General features: G+C 46.6%; 1 protein-coding gene across 1 annotated transcript in view; it reads left to right on the top strand.

Annotated features, from left to right (window-relative positions):
- MAN1C1 (mannosidase alpha class 1C member 1) overlaps positions 1–23,059 on the top strand; it is a 190,187-nt gene that overhangs the window by 138,511 nt on the left and 28,617 nt on the right. The window contains exons 3-5 of the mRNA XM_056846936.1: positions 2,131–2,246; positions 10,486–10,566; positions 19,362–19,456. Of these exons, the coding sequence (XP_056702914.1) occupies positions 2,131–2,246; positions 10,486–10,566; positions 19,362–19,456 (292 nt within the window). The remainder of the gene's footprint in view (positions 1–2,130; positions 2,247–10,485; positions 10,567–19,361; positions 19,457–23,059) is intronic.

The raw sequence follows: 23,059 nt of genomic DNA, 5'->3' as shown, positions 1-23,059 counted from the left end.
TTTTACATGAGTCTGCTATAGGGACTTGCAGCCATACTGCAGCTGTGAGTCCCCAGTGGCAACTCCTGTATGAGCACAGCAGGGGCCCAGTTTACATCAGGACCATGGCATAGAATCATAGAATCATAGAGTTGGAAGGGACCACCAGGACCATTAAGTCCAACCCCCTGCACAATGCAGGAAATTCACAACTACCTCCCCCTCCACACCCCTAGTGTCCAGAAGATGGCCAAGATGCCCTCCCTCTCATCATCTGCCTAAGGTCACAGAATCAGCACTGCTGACAGATGGCCATCTAACCTCTTCTTAAAAACCTCCAGGGAAGGAGAGCTTACCACCTCCTGAGGAAGCCTGTTCCACTGAGGAACCTCTCTAACTGTTAGAAAAGTCTTCCTAATGTCTAGACGGAAACTCTTTTGATTTAATTTCAACCCGTTAGTTCTGGTCCGACCTTCTTGAGCAACAGAAAACAACTCAGCACCCTCCTCTATATGACAGCCCTTCAAGTACTTGAACATGGTTATCATATCCCCTCTCAGTCTTCTCCTCTTCAGGCTAAACATACCCAGCTCCTTCAACCTTTCCTCATAGGACTTGGTCTCCAGACCCCTCACCATCTTTGTTGCCCTTCTCTGGACACATTCCAGCTTGTCTACATCTTTCTTAAATTGTGGTGCCCAAAACTGAACACAGTACTCTAGTTGAGGTCTAACCAGAGCAGAGTAAAGCGATGCCATCACTTTGCGTGATCTGGACACTATACTTCTGTTGATGCATCCCAAGACTGCATTTGCCTTTTTAGTTACAGCATCACACTGCTGACTCATGTTCAGTGTTTGGTCTACTAAGACCCCAAGATCCTTTTCACACACACTACTGCTCAAACAAGTCTCCCCCATCCTATAATTATTCATTTGAATTTTCCTACCTAAATGCAGAACCTTACATTTGTCTTTGTTGAAGTGCATTTTATTAGTTCTAGCCCATTTCTCCAGCCTGTCAAGATCATCCTGCATCTTGGCTCTGTCTTCTACCATATTTGCTACCCCTCCCATTTTAGGTGGAGGAGAGTTTCCTGCCTCTCCCTCTCCATCCCCAAGAGTTGCCACTGAGGATTTACAGATTCAGTATGGCTAAGAGTCCCCATTGGCAGCTCATATAAAGCACAACATGTAGTTTGGCCTTGAGCACAGCCATAACAAGGTGTGTTTTCTCATTTACACATGAAGCTGCCTTATTCTGAATCAGACCCTCAGTCCATCAAAGTCAGTATTGTCTACTGAGACCAGCGGCGCCTCTCCAGGATCTCAGGCAGAGGTCTTTTCCATCACCTACTCGCTTAGTCCCTTTAACTGGAGGTGCCGGGGATTGAACCTGGGACTTTCTGCATGCCAAGCAAATGCTCTACCACTCAGCCACGATCCCTCCTCCAAACCCATCCTGTCTGTGAAACCTCCAGCTTGACCCCTCTTTCCTCAAGCCCAATTGAAGCGAAGCTTATGTATTGGCAATTGCATTTGCTTACGTTCATTCCCTTGCCCCTTCTGTTTCCTCAGTTAGCTGTGCGTCTCCTTCCGCCTCCTTCCATTTGTGTCACCTTGACTTTTGGATTGTAATCTCCACAGGGAGACAGTCTTTGTGGTTGTCTGTGGAACTCTGTAAAGGTCATTGTCAGGGCCGGTGCTTTAGGTGGTTGCCTAGGGCACAGACCTCAGAGGGGCACAGAACTGGCTTGAAGGGCATCATTTTAAACAGATTAGTTTAAATTGCAACTGACAATTTATGTTTTTTGGGTTTTTTTTTTTTAAGGTAAGTACCACAACAATGCTATGGAATATAATTAGTCATAATGTCTTATAAAAAGTTTTGTGCTTTTATTTTTTCTGCAAGACATCTGTTTTTGAAAATTGGTTAGCAATGGTGGGGGGGCACAGGTAGTTAGCCTTGCCTAGGTTGCAGAAACGGCTGGCACCCGCCTTGGGCATTGTACATTGATGGGCCCATCTCGATACCAAACAAGAACAGTGTCAATGCTAAATTCCACATGTAAGCTGCCCCTACCCCCCATGCCTCCACAAGAGAAACGAAATACAGATCCACTCAAATGGTCCTTGTTTTCTGCTGATGCAGGAGGTCTCCGAGGAGCTACCGTGGTGGATGCTTTAGATACTCTGTATGTGATGGAGCTGCAAGAAGAATTCCAAGAAGCCAAAGACTGGGTGGAGAAGAGCTTTGACTTGAATGTGGTGAGTCACCCTTTAAATATGTTTCTCTCTGCTTCAAATACTTGCCTGCTGTGTTTGAACCCTGAAGTTCTGACCTTGGGTTGGTCTTTTGTCGTCGGGTTGGTTTGTTGTTATTTGGGTTGCTTTGTCTCCCCCCACACACACACACCCGTACAAAGAAGCCGAAAAATGGAAAATAACACAGTTATTCAGGGAAGCAAAGAACCAAAATATTAAAGAGGTGATGCCCTTGATTTTTCTTATTCTTTAACCACAGACCTCTATAGCTGGCTAAAACACAATCAATGCCCATTTTCTTTATAGTTTAGATACCTTGGATTCTTGGAAGTATCCAAATATCGAAGGGCCTTTACTCTTGCGCGTTTCAATGCCTTACCTTCAGCTCTCCTGGAAGGCAGGTATCGCCGTACTCCCTTCCACCGACGACTATGTCCATGCAAAACAGAGAAAGTGGAAACCATAGAACATGTTCTGCTGCAAGGTCCCTTCTACAACAACATAAGATCGCAGTACATTCTCCCCCTATTGTCATCCTTTCCTGGGAGATCGGAAGAAGCTAACGTTTCCCTTCTCCTAGCAGACTCCTCTCGGGAGAGAACCACTCAAGTAGCCAAATTTTGCCTCCAGTCTAGTAGGATTCGTAAATGGCTAATTGAAAACCTTTCCCCGTAGAAGATCTTTCCTCCTCTTCTTCAAATCATCCTTCCCAGAATCAACTTTTATTATTTTATTTTACTTTATTATTTTAACCTAACTTTTATCTTTACTCAGAGCTGATATTGTATCAAAATAAAACTTCATTGATTGATTTATTATAGTTTAGGTGCCAACTTTTTCTGTCTCCTGAGCTTTGCTGCTTGGCAGGGTTAGTGGTTTAGAAACCAAGAGCGGGTGTGGGCACCGGGCAGTTGAAATGTGAGCGCTGTTGATTCAACTTGTAATTTAGACATGCTAAGAACTGTACGGGGTTCATTATAATAGGCCATACAACAGCTTTGCAAGATAGGGCATTAGTGTTACCACTGTATGGGGGAATGGAGGCCGAAGGAACAACTTTCCCCAAACCGTAGAGCTATCCTAAGTTACAGTATAAATGAGATCTGAATGTGGGTCTTGCAGTTCCAGGCTTAAATTGTTGCCAGCTGTACCACTCTGGTTCTCATAGGAGCAAATGAGTTTACCTTTGTTATCTGACAACCAGAAATATATTCTTCTGTCTTCTGCTTCAGCAGATTGGCTTTTTAAAATGAAGCTGACACTTAGCCGTGTGCAATTTGGTGCAGTCTTCTGCTGAACGAAAGCTTTGTTATAATAGAAGATAATTGGATGCATTAATGCCTTTAGCTTTTCCAAGCTGGGGAGGGGGGGCTAGTTTTTTGATTCTTTGAAAAACAGCAGCTTTCTCCTCGTGTGGAATATATGAAGCTGCTTTATAGTGATTAGTCTGCTGGTCTGTTTAGCTTAGTGCCGTCAAATGTGACCAGTCATAGCTCTCCAGGGCACATGACTTGTTCGCTTTTAGCTTAGAGCAGAACTGACCTGCAAACTTCTGAACACATGAAGCTGCCTTCTACTGAATCAGATTCTTGGTCCATCAATGTCAGTATTGTCTACTCAGACCGGTTGCTGCTCTCCAGGGTCTCAGGCAGAGGTCTTTCACATCACCTACTCGCCTAGTCCCTTTAACTGGAGATGCAGGGGATTGAACCTGGGACCTGGTGCATGCCAAGCAGATGCTCTACCGATGAGCCACAGCCCCTCACCTTTTATAGGGCCAATGACTATCACTAGTAAATACTATGTTAAGTTGCTATGCCTTAATTTGTTTTCCCCCACCTGAGATTCATAAAGTTGAAAAGGGAACAAAATAAGAAGAGGCTGAAGTCTGTCTTCCCTCGCTTCTCAGACCTGTAAGGAAGCATGACCTGGAAGCTGTCACAATAGAGATCAGGGCATCCTGGGCTGCTCTCTCACTGTGTCAGCACCCGAACTGCCCTAAGCTACCTGATATGCCATGGAAGGCATATAGGACCAAGGCTAGCCTTAGCAGGTCACACATGAACACATGAAGCTGCCTTATACTGAATCAGACCCTTGGTCCATCAAAGTCAGTATTGTCTACTCAGACCGGCAGTGGCTCTCCAGGGTCTCAGGCAGAGGTCTTTCACATCACCTACCTGCCTAGCCCCTTTAACTGGAGATGCCAGGGATTGAACCTGGGCCCTTCTGCATGCCAACCAGATGCTCTACCACTGAGCCACAGCTCCACAAAGGTGGGGCATACTTCCAAGGGATCTTGGAATCCATCTTTGTGACCTGGGTGAAACCTGGGTGCTGAGAGGCAGTAAAAGGTCGTTTAACATTTCCTAAGTCCTGAGGTGGGGAAGGCTGAGAGAACAATGGGGAATAAAGCAGAGCCTCCCTTGCATATTAAATTAAGCACTCCTAGCAGACACCTGAACTGATAGGCCATTTATGCATCGAGATTTTGCCTTGGATTTGCCGATCTCTAGATGCACATTTTCCCCCATCTGAATTCTCAAAATAAGCCCCCCTGCAAAGTTTTGAGAATTCAGATGGGGGAAAATATGCATCTAGAGAGCTGCAAATCCAAGGCAAAGCCTCCCATGCATAAATAGCCATAGTAAACACCTTAATTCCATCCGCAATCACAGGCTGTTCAGAAAGCTCTGGCTAGTCCTTCTGCATATCTGCTATATCCTCAAGCCTCATCCAACATGCAGAGGAGATTACATCAGCCATCTCCTGTCTGACTCACACCCATCCTGGGAAAACTTCTCATCATAACACATTTCATCGTAACACAGACATCGTAACATGTTTCAAACTCAGTACTAAAGCAGTCACTGGCCATTAATTACGTTATCACAGGCATTCTGTAACATCCCGACATGACATCATGCCCATCATAATCATTGTCTGAGCTACCAGAGAAGCAGTTAGGCTCTTGTCCATGGCAAACCTTTTGTTCCTCAGTTACCTCATGCAGCCTCAGGGCTCATTTTAACTATAAATAGTGGCACCATTCGTCGCGTGCATATTTCTGAATCCAAACACCCACCCGTTGCCCTTTGTGTAAAGTCCTTTTATTTCCGAGAGATGTTTCTCTCCCTTCCCAGCGCTGCTTTTGATGGACGTCCCTTTTCTTCTGGACTGGTAAATATCACCTCAGGCCCTCACATCCTTGTGTCCCACCCCTCCTCTCTGTTATTTTCTTAGGCCTCGTGTGAATTGGGTGCGTGATTTTTACTCTGTGTGTGTTTTTTAACTATTTTTACAAGAAAAAAACCCCATTTTGTTCAAAAGCCGCTTCTTTATTCAGAGTTTTCCCAAAGAGGCTCGTCCCCATAAACACTGGCTAAAAAGACATTGTGTTACCCGACCTCTTTCAAAGCTTTAGTCTTCCGCTGCTAATTCCCCCAACTAAAGCGGAGACGATCTAATTCGGGTAACAACTGGTCCTGCTGTAATTCCCTTCTTTTGTCAGAGTTGGGGGTGGGGGGAAGAGGCTAAACGCCCTCTCTCAGTTCTCAAGAACCACTGCAGGCTCAAATCCTGACATCTTGTATTCAGTTCAGATTTATTTGCAAAGACCAGCAGCAGTCGATATAGTACCAGCCATGTTAAAACTATTGGATACCACCATTACAATAATTCAATATATCTCTAATCCAAGGTGATAAATCCCTAATCTAAATACATAGCTATTGTACTCTACTCCATTTTACGGACAAAGACATATCCTCATCATACACAGCTATACACAGTTAGTTAATATACATCATTAGCAAAGGATACATTTAAAACTCTATATACCATTTATGAATGCAAAAAGAAAGTCCCCAAAAAATGTAAACAAAGCCACATATAATTCCTAGCCTATGACATAGGAATCTTGAGCCGAGTGAAGTTGTAATCCCGGCGAAAGTCCAGGCTCCCAGCCAATACTTGCGAGGCATGTCTTGCAAAGTCCCGGGGGTGCGTTCCCAAAACGGCCCCTCCCATGGCCACTCCTCCACATTAAGTCAGCTGGGTAACCTTGGGCTAGTCACAGTTCTCTTAAAGCTCTCTCAGCCCCACCTACCTCACATGGTGTCTGTTGTGGGGAGGGAAAGGGAAGGTGATAGTAAGCCGGTTTGATTCTTCCTTAAGTGGGAGAGAAAGTCGGCATATAAAAACCAACTCTTCTTCTTCTGAGCAGAATGCATGAGGCTCCACTTCCCTTATAAAAAGGAAAGGTCCCCTGTGCAAGCACCAGGTCATTCCTGACCCATGGGGTGACGTCACATCCCCACGTTTACTAGGCAGACTTTGTTTACGGGGTGGTTTGCCAGTGCCTTCCCCAGTCATCTTCCCTTTACCCCCAGCAAGCTGGGTACTCTTGTTACCGACCTCGGAAGGATGGAAGGCTGAGTCGACCTTGAGCCGGCTGCCTGAAACCAACTTCCGTCGGGATCGAACTCAAGTCGTGAGCAGAACGTGGACTGCAGTACTGCAGCTTACCATTCTGCTCCACTTCCTTTGCCCCAGCTTAAAAGGGAAACCGCAGGGAGGCTGTGGGCTGAAGCTCCATGGAGGAGCCTCGCCCCTGAAGAACTGCTGCCTGTCTCCAGCGAAGGAACAAGAAAGTGAGGCTGTAGTGCAGTGTCACGGAGGAGAAGTGCAAGTGATTAAATCTAAGTTTCCTGATTCTCTAACAAGAAGGCCAAACAGAGGCCAGATGGCTCTCCATAGGAAGGCAACTCCATGCCTGGGGCGATGTGATGGCTGAGGGATTGAGCTGCGAAGGGCCTGGTTTGACTCTGTCCTCTGCCATGAACGCATTGGGTAGCCTCAGGTAAACTGCTCTTTCTCCTGGCCTCAGCCTCTGTCTGCAACGTCATAATCTAAGCCAGTTTTCCGGGTTGTTGTAGGGACAGCAGCATAACAATGTATAAAATGTGCCATTAATATTGGGAAATGCTATATAAAACCTAAATATTATGGTTTTCCTTAAGTAATTCTACATACACTGTGCTCCCAAAATCTAGCTTTTCTTCAGGCCTTTGCAGTCCCAGGCTAGCCTGATCCTGTCAGATCTCAGAAGCTAAGCAGGGTCAGCCCTGGTTAGTATTTGGATGGGAGACCACCAAGGAATACCAGGGTTGCTGTGCAGAGGAAGGCACTGGCAAACCACCTCTGTTAGTCTCTTGCCATGAAAACCCCCCAAAGAAAGGGGTCACCATAAGTCAAGCACTTTACACACACAATAGAAAGAGAGTCGCCTGCCTCTTTCCCCCCAAGCTAGTTTATGGTACTGGCTTCTGCGGCTTTTTCTTCAACCGCCTCTTCCTTATCGCCGACGTAGCTGTTGTGCCTTGGGGGCGATGTTGGTTGTGTGTGTGTGTGTGCGCGCACGTATGCACGTGCGGAGAGGAGCTGATATTTATTCAGGAAGCCAAACTGAATTGGCATGCAAGGCTGGACTCCAGGAGCACATTTTTGAAAGGCGCAATTTGACTGCAATTGCTTTGACATTTCACTGATCCGAAGCTGGATTATTATAGAGCATAACTTGCTCCAGGTAAATGGCTATCTGAGAGACTCGGTCTTCCACATTAGCAAGTGCCCCTAGAAAAACCCACCAAGGCCTCTGTTGCTGTTGCCGGCTGTCCTAAAATACATCTACTTTAAACCGCGTTTCTGTTTCCAGTGGAGCTGTTCCTCAGCGTAAGCAGGGTTACAGTGGCTGCCAGTAATTTATCCACTCCTTATGAAACATGGAAGGGTGGGTGGGTTTCTCTTTGAACATTGCTATTAGTTAATTTGTTAAATTGTGGAACTCCCTGCCCCAGGATGTGGTGATGGCTGCCAACTTGGAAGGCTTTAAGAGGGGAGTGGACATGTTCATGGAGGAGAGGGGTATTCATGGCTACTAGTAAAAATGGATACTAGTCATGATGCATACCTGTTCTCTCCAGGATCAGAGGAGCGTGCCTATTATATTAGATGCTGTGAAGCACAGGCAGGACAATGCTGCTGCACTCGTCTTGTTTGTGGGCTTCCTAGAGGCACCTGGTTGGCCACTGTGTGAACAGACTGCTGGACTTGATGGACCTTGGTGTGATCCAGCATGGCCTTTCTTATGTTCTTATTATGAGAAGCACAGTAGTTGTGTGTCCTATTTCACTTCTTCTCTCCCCCCCCCCCCAATCACACCCATGTTTTCCTTCGGTGGCCTTTGACCAGTTACAGCCTCAGTTCTCCAGCTGTAAAAACAGGCTTCATAGGACTGTTGCACAAAGCAATTAGATGAAGGTTTTCACATCTTAAAATTCTACATACATAAGTAGTAGTAAGGGCCATTTCACTTTGCACCTGACCCTGACATGAAGTTGTAGGCTTGGGAGCAAATTGTGAGTATGTATCTTCTCTCCTCTGGAAGAAGTAATCCTGATAGGGAATGAACATCTGTGCGCACAGATCCATATCTCAGAGATCCCTGCCTCTGTGGAGCCCATATACCTCTTTTTGACAAAAGGCGTCTGCTGTAGAGCCACCATAGTGTAGTGGTTAGAGTGCTGGACTAGGATCTGGGAGACCCAGGTTCGAATCCCTACTCTGCCTGATCTGCCATGGAATCTCACTTGGAGGCCTTGGCCCATTCACAGACTCCCAGTCTAACCTACCTCTCAGGGGATAAATTGGAGGAGAGGAGAATGTTGTAGGCTGCTTTGGGTCCCCGAAAGACAGGAGATAAATGAAGTATATAATAAATACTCAGGAATGTACACATATAGGTTCTAGCTTGTGATTTCTTTGCAAATTTACAATACATAGTATACATTGTTGTTTATTTCGTTTTCTCATCTCAATATTAAGATGTAATTAGATATTGCTCTCTGTACATGCTCTATGAATTGTCCTATGTATAATTTTTCTATACAATTTTTGAAAATGTTTTTACTAATAGAATCATAGTGTTGGAAGGGACCATGAGGGTCATCTAGTCCAACCCCCTGCACAATGCAGGAAATTCACAACTACCTCCCCCCCACACCCCCAGTGACCCCTACTCCATGCCCAGAAGATGGCCAAGGTGCCCTCCCCCTCATGATCTGCCTAAGGTCATAGAATCATCATTGCTGACAGATGGCCATCTAGCCTCTGCTTTAAAACCTCCAGGGATATATGTATAATATATGTTTATATTATTATTTTGTGTTATGTTCTCATTTATTAGATTCCACCTGAGGAATCTGTACGCAAAACACATTGGGGTTATAAAAAGTATTAAAGAATTTGTTTTCCTCTGCACCATTTGTTACCTTGCCTTCATTTTACTTCATTTGTAGCCCATCTTGTCACAGTGTAAAATAATGCAGTCGAATAGCCCAAGACATACCATAAGTCACGCAGTAGGAGTAGGAATATCAAATTAGGAACAATGCAAAAGAAGTGTCAGATATGGTATATCAAGCACTGCAGAAAATGGAATTACAAAAGTAGAAAACAATGTAGTAAGAGCCAGATAATACATACATTGAACAGATAATACATACCATAGTGTGACATAGACTACAAAGAACCCACTCTAAAAGCAAAACTAGGCAATACAGAGAATGCTGCCTGCCTCCTCAAGCAGGACAGACCCATCTTCTTCTCTCCTGGTATCCTTTCCAGCGTATGATGTATCATCATCATGTTGAAAGTTTCTTCACCCCTGAAAGGTGGAGACAGCCAGTGTAGGGGATTGGAAGCAGGGAATTTCCCAACCCTGCAGTATCTAGGGTTGCCAGGTCCCTCTTCACCATTGGTGGGAGATTTTGGGGGTGGAGCCTGAGGAAAGCGGGGTTTGGGGAGGGGAGGGACTTCAATGCCATAGAGTCCAGTTGCCAAAGCGGCCATTTTCTCCAGGTGAACTGATCTCTATCGGCTGGAGATCAGTTGTAATAGCAGGGGATCTCCAGCTAGTACCTGGAGGTTAGCAACCCTAGCAGTGTCACATGATGGAAAGTTGCTAGACTTTATTTGAGGAGAGGGCAGGAGGAAAAACAGGGCTTCTTGTTTTTGGCAGCAGGCATGCATTCTCAGTATCATTCAATTCTGCTTTACAATTTTATGAGTGTGAGGGAAAAAAACATTCCTTTGTACCGATTTCCTGTAGCACGTTCTTACTTTTTTATTTAATGCACAGTTTGGAACCAAATCTTTTTTTTTTTTTTTTTGTTCTCTGCAGAATGGCGAAGCTTCCTTGTTCGAAGTGAACATCCGCTACATCGGAGGGTTGCTGGCTGCGTTCTACTTAACCGGCGAAGAGGTTTGTTCCAGCGCATTTCACACACAGGGGTGTAATTCCGCATAAGACAGCCAGTCTCCCTGGAGAGCCCTGCCAAACCAAGCCCTTCAAAACGATCCCCCCCCCAACTCAACAAGCTGAAAACTAACTTTTTTTATGAATATTGAAATGCTGATGATGGCTGTTAATTAAGCCTCGCATGATTACCTTGCCTGGCTCCATCATTTTGTGTAGATATTTTCTCCCGTGGACAATTTCTCCTAGATAGCTTTTCAGTTTGGTACATTGGTCCCTTGCTGTGAAATGCCATTTGCTGTGATCTTGGCCTTGCATTTCAGAACTTGTTAATTTCTTGATGCTGGAAAGAGGAACTTTCATAGGCCCCTCAGGGTCACACTAAACGCTGCAGTGGGATAGCGGCGGCTGTTCTCAGTTGCATTGCCAAAAGAGTGAAAAACCGTCATGAGCAGTAATACAGCATGACAGGGCCTCTTGACCTCAGTTTTGTGCACTCCAGAGGGTCCTCCGCCATCCTAGAGGGAGGGCAGTGCCCTCCCGTGTAACCCTGGGGGCAAATAACCACCACAACTCTGCCCGGCTTAAGGATCTCCATTTATCAGGAAGAAGATGTATATCCTCAGTGATGTAGTCAGGAGTAAGGTTGCCAGGTCCCTCTTTGCCACCGGCAGGAGGTTTGGGGGGCAGCGCCTGAGGAGGGCGGGGTTTGGGGAGGGGAGGGACTTCAATGCCATAGAGTCCAATGGCCAAAGCGGCCATTTTCTCCAGGCGGACTGATCTCTATCGGCTGGAGATCAGTTGTAATAGCAGGAGATCTCCAGCTAGTACCTGGAGGTTGGCAACCCTAGTGGGTGTTGCCAGAACTTCAGCAAAAAGCAGAATAGGTCTTTCCCCCTCCAAAAACATCTTGGCTACCTGTGTGGACTAAGTGGCACAGGTCTGCCACATTCCCTTTCTTGTCACATTTATGCAATAGCAATTCAGGACAAGTGCGTATGTCCTCACTCCACCCTTTTTGCATAGCCTAGCTTGGTAATGAAAGTATTAATACGTTCACAAACTTTTTATAGCAGCCATAATCTAAAGCCACAAACTACTTTTATTGCGACTTTGGGGGTGAGTCGGAGGTTTATGGAGCCCCGTGGCGCACAGTGGTAAGCTGCAGTACTGCAGTCAAAAGCTCTGCTCACGGCCTGAGTTCGATCCCGACAGAAGTCTGTTTCAAGTAGCCAGCTCTAGGTTGACTCAGCCTTCCATCCTTCCAAGGTCGGTAAAACAAGTACCCAGCTTGCTGGGGGTAAAGTGTAGACGACCGGGGAAGACAATGGCAAACCACCCCATAAACATAGTCTGCCTAGTAAACGTCAGGATGTGATGTCACCCCAGCGGTGCTTGCACAGGGGACTACCTTTACCTTTTCCAATAGGTTCTAAAGCTTAAATAGAATTTAGATCATAAAACGGGCTTGCTAAAATAGCATCTTGGTTATGTTTATCAACTGACTCAGAGATTAGATACTCTTTCCTGTTATTTAGTGGAATTCTGGGACTGGATAGGAGGAGGATTCTGAACCTGTAGATCATTACACATCCCCTCCCCTGTAGCCAGCGTGGTGTAGTGGTTAAGAGCAATGCTTTGGAGCAGTGGACTCTAATCTGGAGAACTGGGTTTGATTCCCCACTCCTCCTCCTTCTAGTAGATGTGTCTTGTGAATGCGCTAGCCACTGAGTGAGTAGCCCTGTACCCACCAGCAGCGCATTCTTTACTGCCCTGAGGCTGCCCATCGGAAGAAGCAGAATCGTAAGAACGTAAGGAAAGCCATGCTGGATCAGGCCAAGGCCCATCAAATCCAGCGCTCAGTTCACACAATGACAGAGTGGCCACTCAAAGCCCCATCCCCTCCCATAGCAAGAATATTGTCTTTGGCCTGGCCCTTTTGTTAGATAGGTTGAGACGGCAGGCTTTGGAGTTCAGTCAGAGTTCAGACTCACATTGTGAGTCGCTTATTTTATTATTTTTGCCACCATTATGGCATGTCGTTTTGGGTTTACTGCCCAGGGTTGTGTTTGGTCCCCTGTGTAGCATTGTCTGGCTGGCTGACAAAGCCAAAATGTATATAAATGTATAAGACTTGTGTCCGTATATGAGGGCAGAGCTTTGTGGCATCTTAAAAAGGAACATATTTATGATGGCATCATCTTTTATGGACTAGAGGCTACTGCATCAGGCACATTAAATGTTTTGTAAGGTAGTCAATGGATAGATGCACACTCGCACATGGGTATGCAGGGGAAAATGTAAATAGTGGGACCGTGCACTGCAAGAGATACCATCTGTCATGCTTCCATGCAAAACTCAACCACAGTAATTGGCAATAACGCAGTCTTCCTAGCTTTGAGAGCCAGCGTGGTATAGTGTTTTGGAGTGGTAGACTCTAATGTGGAGAACCGGGTTTGATTGCCGACTCCATCTCATGAGCGGCGAATGCTAATCTGGAGAACCGGGTTTGATTCCCCACACCTCCACATGAGCGGTAGACACTAATCTGGTAAACTGGATTTGTTTTCCCACTCCTCCACATTAAGCCAGCTGCATGACCTTGGGCTAGTCACAGCTCTCTCAGCCCCACCTACCTCACTGGGTGTCTGTTGTGGGGAGGGGAAGGGAAGGTGATCGTAAGCCTGTTTGATTCTCCTTTAAGTGGAAGTGGTAGAGAAAGACAGCATATAAAAACCAACTCTCCTCCTTCTCCTTCTTCCAAGCTAATTTAATACCTTTTGTGGGTGAGAAAAGCTTCGTCTAAAGACCAAGCTGAACACAGTCGAACTTCCTGATCCATTATAAAGCCCACACCCACATGGGAGCACTTGCTCTCTCTCTCTCTCTCACTTTCACACAAACTCACAAGTGTACATTCTCTCTCCTCTTTTTTTGGGGGGGGGGTGTTCTTTCTTTCACTTTGCCTCAACCAGACACAAACCTGAACCGGTTAATGGCGAGACTTCCTGCCTATGAAGGTGGGTTGCCATCAAGGGTATAACAAAAAGATGGGGGCCCTTTTCAAAATCAGAAGGGTAGACAACCTGTTAGCATTCAAGGGTGTTACCAACTTACCTTCCCATCCAGTGTACACACACTTTGGCTTGCGCCGGGTCCAAAGGGAAATGCTGCTGTGTATTCCAGCCACGAGGCACTGGCCCTCCTCTGGTGACCCGGGGTCCCCGATCTGATTTGGAGGACAGAAAACACCTTCCCAGATGCAATTTAATCGATAAGTTTTGAAATTCGGAGGATGTGGTTTGTGCCTGGGTGGGGGGTGATCCGAGTCAGAGAAATCCAGCTTAGTGACCACATTTGCTCCCTTCCCCGGCCCATGCCAGCCTCCCAAGGTGTGCTCCTCCAAAGATGGCTGCTCCTTAAGAGTATAGGGTTGCCAGGTCCCTCTTCACCACCGGCGGGAGGATTTTGGGGCGGAGCCTGAGGAGGGTGGGGTTTGGGGAGGGGATGGACTTCAATGCCATAGAGTCCAATGGCCAAAGCAGCCATTTTCTCCAGGGGAACTGATCTCTACCGGCTGGAGATCAGTTGTATTAGTGGGAGATCAGCAGCTAGTACCTGGAGGTTAGCAAAAATCGGCACAAAATGTGATTGTGCTGTATATCAAGTATAGCTGAAGAAAACCGCACGATGACCCCAGGTCATATAAATAAATCACACAAGGTACTGGATGCTAAACCAATATATTGTGAAGCCGAAATGCTACTCTAGAAATACACCACACTACTATTAAACTATCTATAACCTATCACAACTATGAAACTATAACAACATACATATACAATATGATCAGTACATTCTTATATGCATAAGACTGGAACATAGAAATTGGGACTCTGCTTGGCACATTTACAATGACAGTTCAATCCAATGTCCATAGATATATCATAGGATAGTTCCGTCTGAAGATGGTTTAGCATCCAGTACCTTGTGTGATTTATTTATATGACCTGGGGTCGTAGTTCTGTTTTCTTCAGCAGGATCTGGAGGTTGGCAACCATGTAAGAGTAAATGCCATCTGCTTCCTAAAGGCGATGCAGCCACTAGTCCAACAAAGATTAATCTCCGCTACCAAAATGAATTTCGCTCAGCGATAAAATTCCTCTGCAGTACAGTTCTGCCTTATTCTCCCAGTGTTCCCGAGTACTGGCAGAGACTGAACGTATCGTATATTTGTGAAGGTAGGTGTAGAGAGATCAAGGAGGCTGCACAAAACACCCAAGACAGGGAGAGAAGCAAATGGCATACTGCTCTCGCGCTGAACCAGGAGGGAATCTTCCATATTGGAAGCGAGAAAGCTGCAGCAAGCCAATTCCAAAAAACAAGGAGTTTTAGGCAAAGGTGCTATAACAGCCTGGCTTTGTTTTTGAAAGAAACCTGATGGATTTGGTAGCATGAAGCTCTTCCTTCCCTTCTTGCATGGGAGAGGTAGCCTTTTCCCCATAGGCCTGCTGTCTCTTGGAAAACTTGTCTGAGTTAGTTTATGTGGGGTTAAAATGCCTCCTAGGGCATGTTTATTGGATTTATTGAACAAAAGTTATAAAGTTCAATTTCATAGATGACATCAAATGTGGTGGGGAAAACCTAAAGGGTTCTCGTAGGTTATCCGGGCTGTGTAACCGTGGTCTTGGTATTTTCTTTCCTGATGTTTCGCCAGCAGCTGTGGCCGGCATCTTCAGAGGAGTAACACTGAAGGACAGTGTCTCTCAGTGTCAAGTGTGTAGGAAGAGTAATATATAGTCAAAAAAGGGGTTGGGTTTGAGCTGAATCATTGTCCTGCAAAAAGTAACAAAGGTAATGTGCTAACCATTGTCCTGTAAGTATCAAGTTAATGTGCTAATGAGGGTGTGGTATGTTAATATGGAACCATTGTATCCTGAAGTGATCTGTTAATGTGTGAAATCCAAAGCTAATCAGCATGCTGGCGCAGTGTTACAACTGCAGTACTGCAGTCAAAAGTTCTGCTCACGACCTGAGTTTGATCCCGACGGAAATTGGTTTCAGGTAGCCGGCTCAACGTTGACTCAGCCTTCCATCCTTCCGAGGTCGGTGAAATGAGTACCCAGCTTGCTGGGGGTAAAGGGAAGATGACTGGGGAAGGCACTGGCAAACCACCCCACAAACAAAGTCTGCCTTGGAAATGTCAGGATGTAACGTCACCCCATGGGTCAGGAATGACCCGGTGCTTGCACAGGGGACCTTTACCTTTACTAATCTGGGTGTACCGCCAATAAGTTACAGCTTGGCTGTAGATACAATTGGTGACTGACCTGGTGGGGTCAGCCTTATGGCCTCCCAAACCAAATCTTCTCTAGCAAGGGTTGCCTCCAAGTGGGGCCGGGAGTTCTCCCAGAATTGCAACTGATCTCCAGAGGGCAGAGATCAGATCCCTTGGAGAAAATGGCAGCTTCAGCGAGTGGTCTCTGTGGCATCACATGCCCACTGAGTTCACTCTGCCTCCTCAGGTGTCACCTCCAAACCTCCAGGATTTTCCCAAGATAAAGCTGGCAACCCTATTTCTAGCCCCATGGTGACGGCTGAACATGTGGGAAGTCTCATGGGCCCCAGCTTTCTGTATGTCTTAGGGTCAAACAAGACACTGAAGTAGAAGATCCATGTCTGGCTGTCTCCTTAGGTTTTTTCAAAGGTGGGTAGCCATGGGGAGGGAAGGGAACATAAGAAAGGCCGTCCTGGATCAGACCAAGGTACAGCAGTCTGTTCACACAGTGGCCAACCAGGTGCCTCTAGGAAGCCCGCACACAAGACGACTGCAGCAGCATTATCTTGCCTGTGTTCCACAACACCTAGTACAACAGGCATGCTCCTCTGATCCTGGAGAGTATAGGTCTGCATCATGACTAGTATCCATTTTGACTAGTAGCCGTGAATACCCCTCTCCTCCATGAACATGTCCACTCCCCTCTTAAAGCCTTCCAAGTTGTTAGCCATCACCACATCCTGGGGCAGGGAGTTCCACCATTTAACTATGCGTTCTGTGAAGATATACTTCCTTTTATCTGTTTTTTAATCTCTCGCCCTCCAGCTTCAGCAGGAAGGTTGGATCAGGGCTACAGTGCAAAAGAAGGGAGAGCTGACGCTTTCCCCTGCATAGTCCCGGAACTCTCTTTTGCTTTTTGGGAGAATTATACAGATACCTGGGTGATGCCGTGGACTGCAATAAAGGGGCTGGACGTAAAAAGCATGTACTCAGTTTCCTAAATAACTTTAGCCGACTTGTTTGATCATGAGTAATTTCATGAGCACAGATTACTGTTGCTAGCAATTTAGCTTCAAAAGAATCTGAAGTGGTTTGCTTGTATTCTGTCATCCGCAAATGTAGAAAATGTGTGTGGTAGGGTGGGGGTGGGGTAATTCACAGAGGGTTCTTTTAATTCTTGGATTTTGAGATTAACTAGAATAATAAATAAAAGGGAGGGTGAGTTCCTGATCCTGGTCCTGTTGCCTGTACATACATATGTGCCGGCAAGTCACAACTGATTCACTGCAACCCCAGCAAGGGGTTTTCAAGGCAAGTGGGAAGCAGAGGTGGTTTGGAGTGGTGGACTCTAATCTGGAGAACCAGGTTTGATTCCCCACTCCTCTACATGAGCTGCGAAGGCTAATCTGGTGAACCGGGTTGGTTTCCCCTCTCCTACGCCAGCTGGGTGACCTTGGGCTAGTCACAGCTCTCTGAGCCCCACCCACCTCATAGGGTGTCTGTTGTGGGGAGGGGAAGGGAAGGTGATTGTAAGCCGGTTTGATTCTCCCTTGGTACAGAAAAACCAACAACTCCTCCTCTTCTTCTTCCCCTTCCTCTGTAGAGCCTTCCTTGGCGGTCTCCCATCCAAGTACCGACCCTGCTTAGCTTCTGAGATCAGGCTATACCATGCTGCCTTCCCTTGCCCTGTTGCCTGAAGAGGCAGGAATTTTTACCCGAAGGCCACGAGCTGCAGATATATTTTCAGCTGACCCCTGCAGCTGTTAGGAATGTGCTTAAAGCATCCAGTCTCTCTCAGCTTCTGTCTTCTCCAGTATGACGTCCCCAGGGAAGCCCAGATGCCTCATCCTGCAATCACCACCTGCCTCTCTCCAGCCAAGAAAACGAACTTTGTTCTCCCAGCACACTTCCCTAGGCAGAATTAAGGCGGGCCTTGCCAAGGCGGTAGCGTAAGAGTATGTGGGGGGAAATCATGAGCCAGCTTCTCTCAGTTGGCCACAGATCAGGCACCAGGATTTGAAGCTGAAACCCCTGGCTCAGGCCGCCTGTCTTTACTCTGACGGTTAAAAGGAGCAACTCCGGCGGCTTAGGAGACTGACGAGCAGCTCCGCACGAGGAGCCGCCACGTTTTTTTCTCTGTGCCAGAATCAGATAAACATTTTGTGTAATCCTCTTCATCTTCCAGTTCCCCAGATAACACAGGGCTTGCCAGTAAAAAAAGAAATTACATTGAGGGAAGGTGGAGGGGAGGGAAGAGGAAGATATAGGCGACTGATGGGTAGGCAATTTACTGCAAATGAGCTGCTTGCTCTGAGCCGTAGGTCTTTGTGGGGTTCGGATGCCGAGGCAGCACACGCGCATCCTGCAGATGAGTCGGGATCCTTTCTTTACTCGCATGTCCATTAAACTCTGCAGCCACCCTTGACCTGCTTACCCACCTTTCCTATGAAGAGTCTAGGAGGCCTTTTTGGCCTTTCCTTTCCAAAAAGAACAATGGCTGAATATTTTTCCAATTTAGTCCATCCCTCCCAGTGCAGAGCCTTTATGCTGGCCAGACTAAATACATTCCCATCAGCTATGGTTTCTGGTATTTAGCAGGCACAGCCTTGCTGTTTTCAATGGGGCGAAAAGCCCCAGTTAAACAAATCAGGAAGCATTTGAATCCCCACCCCTTGAAATGCTGCTTTGTAATTGGCTGTAGTGAGAGAAAAGTTCCCCCCCAAACCCAATTGCTGCATTAAAAAAGCATTTTAAGAACAAAAACAAAAAACGGAGCTATTTGAAAAGAAGGGGGGGAGAAACCCAAGCCTAATTTTTAAAAGCCTTTCTTTTGCTCAGAAAGAACTCTGAGGAAGCAGGAAGCATTTGAATCCCCACCCCTAAACTTGCTGCTTTGTAATTGGCTGTCTATTTGCTGTGAGAGAAACAAAGCTTCTGTGTCCCGCGCTTTGCCTTATGCATGGGGATTTCAAGCGGACTGAGCTCAGGGAAGAGGGAAGAATCAGGTTAATAGAGGGACAGGAAGTCCCGGGATTTGTGAGGGCTAGCAGCGAGGTCATCTCTAAAGGAGGGAAAACTCATGCATAACTCCAAGGAACAACCAAGACAGACCAGGGGTGAAAGTGAGTGGAAATACCCATGCATAAACGACCAGAGTTTTCCGGAGATGGTAACTCTCGACTTCCTGGGCTGGTAGTACGCTAGGAGAATTGCTTCCCACAGTGTTTATACTTTTTTTTAAAAATCCTACTATCTTCACTCATAATGGGTCATGTAAGGAGACAACACCTGAGCTAGTGGAATGGGTCTGCCGGATCCAGCCAATTGGTGCTCACGTGGTGCAGGTGCAGAAAAAAATAAAAAATATATATACATGGATTGAAAATGTGATTCACTGTAAAGTACCTCTTAAGGGTTGTACATCTGGAGATTTATATTTAGAAATCCGATGCTGTTTGCATTTCCAAATGGCTCTTTTCTTAATAGCTTTCTCACTCCATCCTTGCTCTCTTTCTCCAAACAGGTCTTCAAGAATAAAGCTCTAGAACTGGGAGAGAAGCTTTTGCCAGCTTTTAACACGCCAACGGGTATCCCGCGGGGAGTCATAAACCTGGGCAGGCAAGGCACATGTTGTTACTCTGTTTCTGTTTGACAACTTCAGCACTCAGAATGGAAGGATAGCCCCGCCAGATCAGACCAAGGGTCCATGTAGCCCAGCTCCCTGTTTCCCATCAAGTGCCTCCTGCAAAGTCAGGAGAAAGACAGGAAGGCCCTCAGCCCTGTGGTGTGTCCCCAGCCGTCAGAGGTTTACGGTAGCGCTGCCAGGCTCTGCTGAAACCAAACTGGATCACCTTTAGCTGCGTCTGAACCTAAACTGGGATGGAACTGAAGCATTTACAGTACTAGTTCAAGCCCTTGATTGTATGCACTTCAGACATGACCCTTTGCTTAGCCATCTTTTTGGAATCATAGCTTTTAAAATTTTCCCCCCAGGTGGAACTTGTTCCACACGAAGCTGCCTTGCGCACTGAATCACTACATGAAGCTGCCTTGCTCACTGAACCACTACACAGTGTGGTGTAGTGGTTAAGAGTGGTGATTTGGAGCGGTGGACTCTGATCTGGGGAACCGGGTTTGATTCCCCACTCCTCCACATGAGTGGAGGATGCTAATCTGGTGAACCAGGTTGGTTTCCCCACTTCTACACATGAAGCCAGGTGGGAGACCTTGGGCTAGTTAGAGCTCTCTCAGCCCCACCTACCTCACAGGGTGTCTGTTGTGCGGAGGGGAAGGGAAGGTGATTGTAAGCCAGTTTGATTCTCCCTTAAGTGGTAGAGAAAGTCGGCATATAAAAACCAGCTCTTCTTCATCATCAAAAATTGTTTCATGGTCATGGCACTGTGACTGGTAGTGATTCTCAGGGGTCTCAGGCAGAGATTTTTCTCATCACTTGTATTGTTCAACTGGAGATGCCGGGGATTGAACCTGGAACGTTCTGCATGTTAACTAGGATGCTCTACCACTAAGCCATGCCCCTTCCATCCCCCACGTCTCTTGTGTACCTCTTCTTGTAGGAGTTTCACCCCTCCTTTTAATGATAAAGTAATTGGCCCCCATTATGGTAAGGAATACAATACCTCCAAACAAGGTAGTTGTTTCTGCATACTCAGGGGGCAGGGGCTCAGGCCTGCATAAAAATATTGTTTAAAATTGGGTGTGTGTCCAGATCCTATCTTTCTTCCCTCTTCTTCTGTGTCCAGTGATACTCATGACATTACTGCTGATATTAAAGCAGCTTGCCCCAATAATAATCACAGAAGCCACACAATGGGGCAGCCACGGACAAATCTGGGGTTTCCGCATACTTTGGGAAGTTTTCAAGTATGCAGTTTATAAATTAGCCTCCTCCCAATCTAAAAGAAGAAGACCTGGTGTTTATATGCCGACTTTCTCTACCACTTAAGGGAGAATCAAACCGGCTTACAATCACCTTCCCTTCCCCACAACAGACACCCTGTGAGGTAGGTTGAGCCGAGAGAGCTCTAAGAGAGCTGTGACTAGCCCAAGGTCACCCAGCTGGCTTCGTGTGTAGGAGTAGGGAGACCAACCTGGTTCACCAGATTAGCGTCCACCGCTCATATGGAGGAGTGGGGAATCAAACCCGGTTCTCCAGATTAGAGTCCAACGCTCCAAACCACCACTCTTAACCACTACACCATGCCTGATGGGGAATGAATATGCTCCAGGAGGCAAAGAATATTGAGAACTATTGAGAGTCTGTTAAAGGGAGGGAAAGGAGGTAGGGATATCAGCCTCTTTAAAGCCCTCAGAACTTAGAGAATCATGGAGGGGAGAGATTGGGGCTGGATGGAGAAGGCAGGGGGTAATTCTAAATCCATCTAGACATTAGGAAGAATTTTCTAACAGTTAGAGCGGTTCCTCAGCAGAACAGGCTTCCTCGGGAGGTGGTGCTCCTCCCCTGAAGGTTTTTAAGAGGAGGCTCAATGGCCATCTGTCAGCAATGCTGATTCTATGACCTTAGGCAGATCATGAGAGGGAGGGCATCTTGGCCATCTTCTGGGCCTGGAGTAGGGGTCACTGGGGGTGAGTGGGGGAGGTAGTTGTGAATTGCCTGCATTGTGCAGGGGGTTGGACTAGATGACCCTGGTGGTCCCTTCCAACTCTATGATTCTATGATTCCCACACACACACACAGATTAATTTCTTGTAGATCCCCACTGTGTGTTCTATACCCTTGCCTGCTATTTGGAAGGAGGAAACAGTCCTTGCCAGAGAGAACGAGGAAATAAAACAAAAAAAATTGCAGGATTTTCTTTGTTTTTATTGACCAAGAGGGACTGCTGGGAGACTCATTCGGTGAGGAAGCACAGAGCAAGACAAGAGCTGGAAGGGGATTCTCCAGCTACAGCAGCCAGTCATAGCCGTTAACAGGCACAAAGAGGCTTCGTTACATGCCTGCAGCTTTTACTGAAACAGGGCCTCCCTTTCCACCTGCCATTTTTGCTGAAAAGCTGGAGCAACGCGCCACATTCATCCCTTCGGCCAGCTTTCCCTCCCCAGCTGCAGACTGCCTTCCTGGAAAGGGTTCCTTGATCCATCACACCCACGCTGGAACGCTGATAATGTTTCATCCTGAAACAGAGGGGAAAGCTGTTACTGCGGGAGATTCAATTCTGAGTTCGTATCTTCTGGAGATGGGAGGGCGGCAGCTGCCCCTCTTTCCCGGGTGCTTTTTTTCCCTGATCCATGGGCATTTGTAAGAATTCGTCTCGGACTCTGTTAGCAAAGGAAAGGGCAGCCAGAGCACAGGCTCTGTCCGGAAACCCAACAGCTGCTTGGGAGCTTTTGCCTCCCCCTGCCCCGAGAACAGCAAGGCTATGGCCAGCTGGCCCGTGAGCATTTGCCAGAGGGTACCGGCTATTTTGGGACGATCGATGGAACGGCTCAAGGAAAGCTCCGTTTGTGTGTTCTCTGCCACATCTCTCTTTAAAAACACAGCCTCACAAGGTGCCTAAAGGGATATATACATCCACCAAGCCTGAGAGTTTTAGCTTTCTGAGAGCCAGTGTGGTGTAGTGGTTAAGAGCGGTGGACTCAGATCTGGAGAAACGGGTTTGATTCCCCACTCCTCCACATGAGCTGCGGAGGCTAATCTGGTGAACCGGGCTGGTTTCCCCACTCCTACACTTGAAGCCAGGGGTCACTGGGGGTGTGCGGGGTGGGGGGAAGGTAGTTTTGAATTTCCAGCATTGTGCAAGGGGTTGTACTAGATGACTTTGGTGGTCCCTTCCAACTCTATGAATCTATTATTCTAACCTTTTGCAAAGGCAGAGGATGAGCTCAGAAATCATCCAGAATCTCGTTTGGCAATCTCGGCTAACATCTAGCAAATGGAAATATTTGGAGGATTCTTGAAATTTTTGCAACAACCGAAACACAATAGGGCCTTGATTAGAGAGTAGGGGAGATTCTGCAAGAGTGATAACGGCCCTAAATGGGAACATCATCCCAAGAGGATGAAAGAAATCATTTGGCAGCCAGAGGGTGACTGGGGAGGAAAATGGGAGAGAGAGGAAATCAGTCCTTCCTACCCAAGAGGTACCAAAAAAAAAAAAAAAAAACCCGCCTCAATCTTTTAATTCCATTTTCAGTTTTCGGCGACTTTAAACCAATAACTAGGACCTATTATTCAAGGCAAAC

This window comes from Euleptes europaea, chromosome 3, assembly GCF_029931775.1.
Source record: "Euleptes europaea isolate rEulEur1 chromosome 3, rEulEur1.hap1, whole genome shotgun sequence".
NCBI classification, from domain to species: domain Eukaryota; kingdom Metazoa; phylum Chordata; class Lepidosauria; order Squamata; family Sphaerodactylidae; genus Euleptes; species Euleptes europaea.
This window is presented reverse-complemented; position numbering and strand designations above follow the sequence as displayed.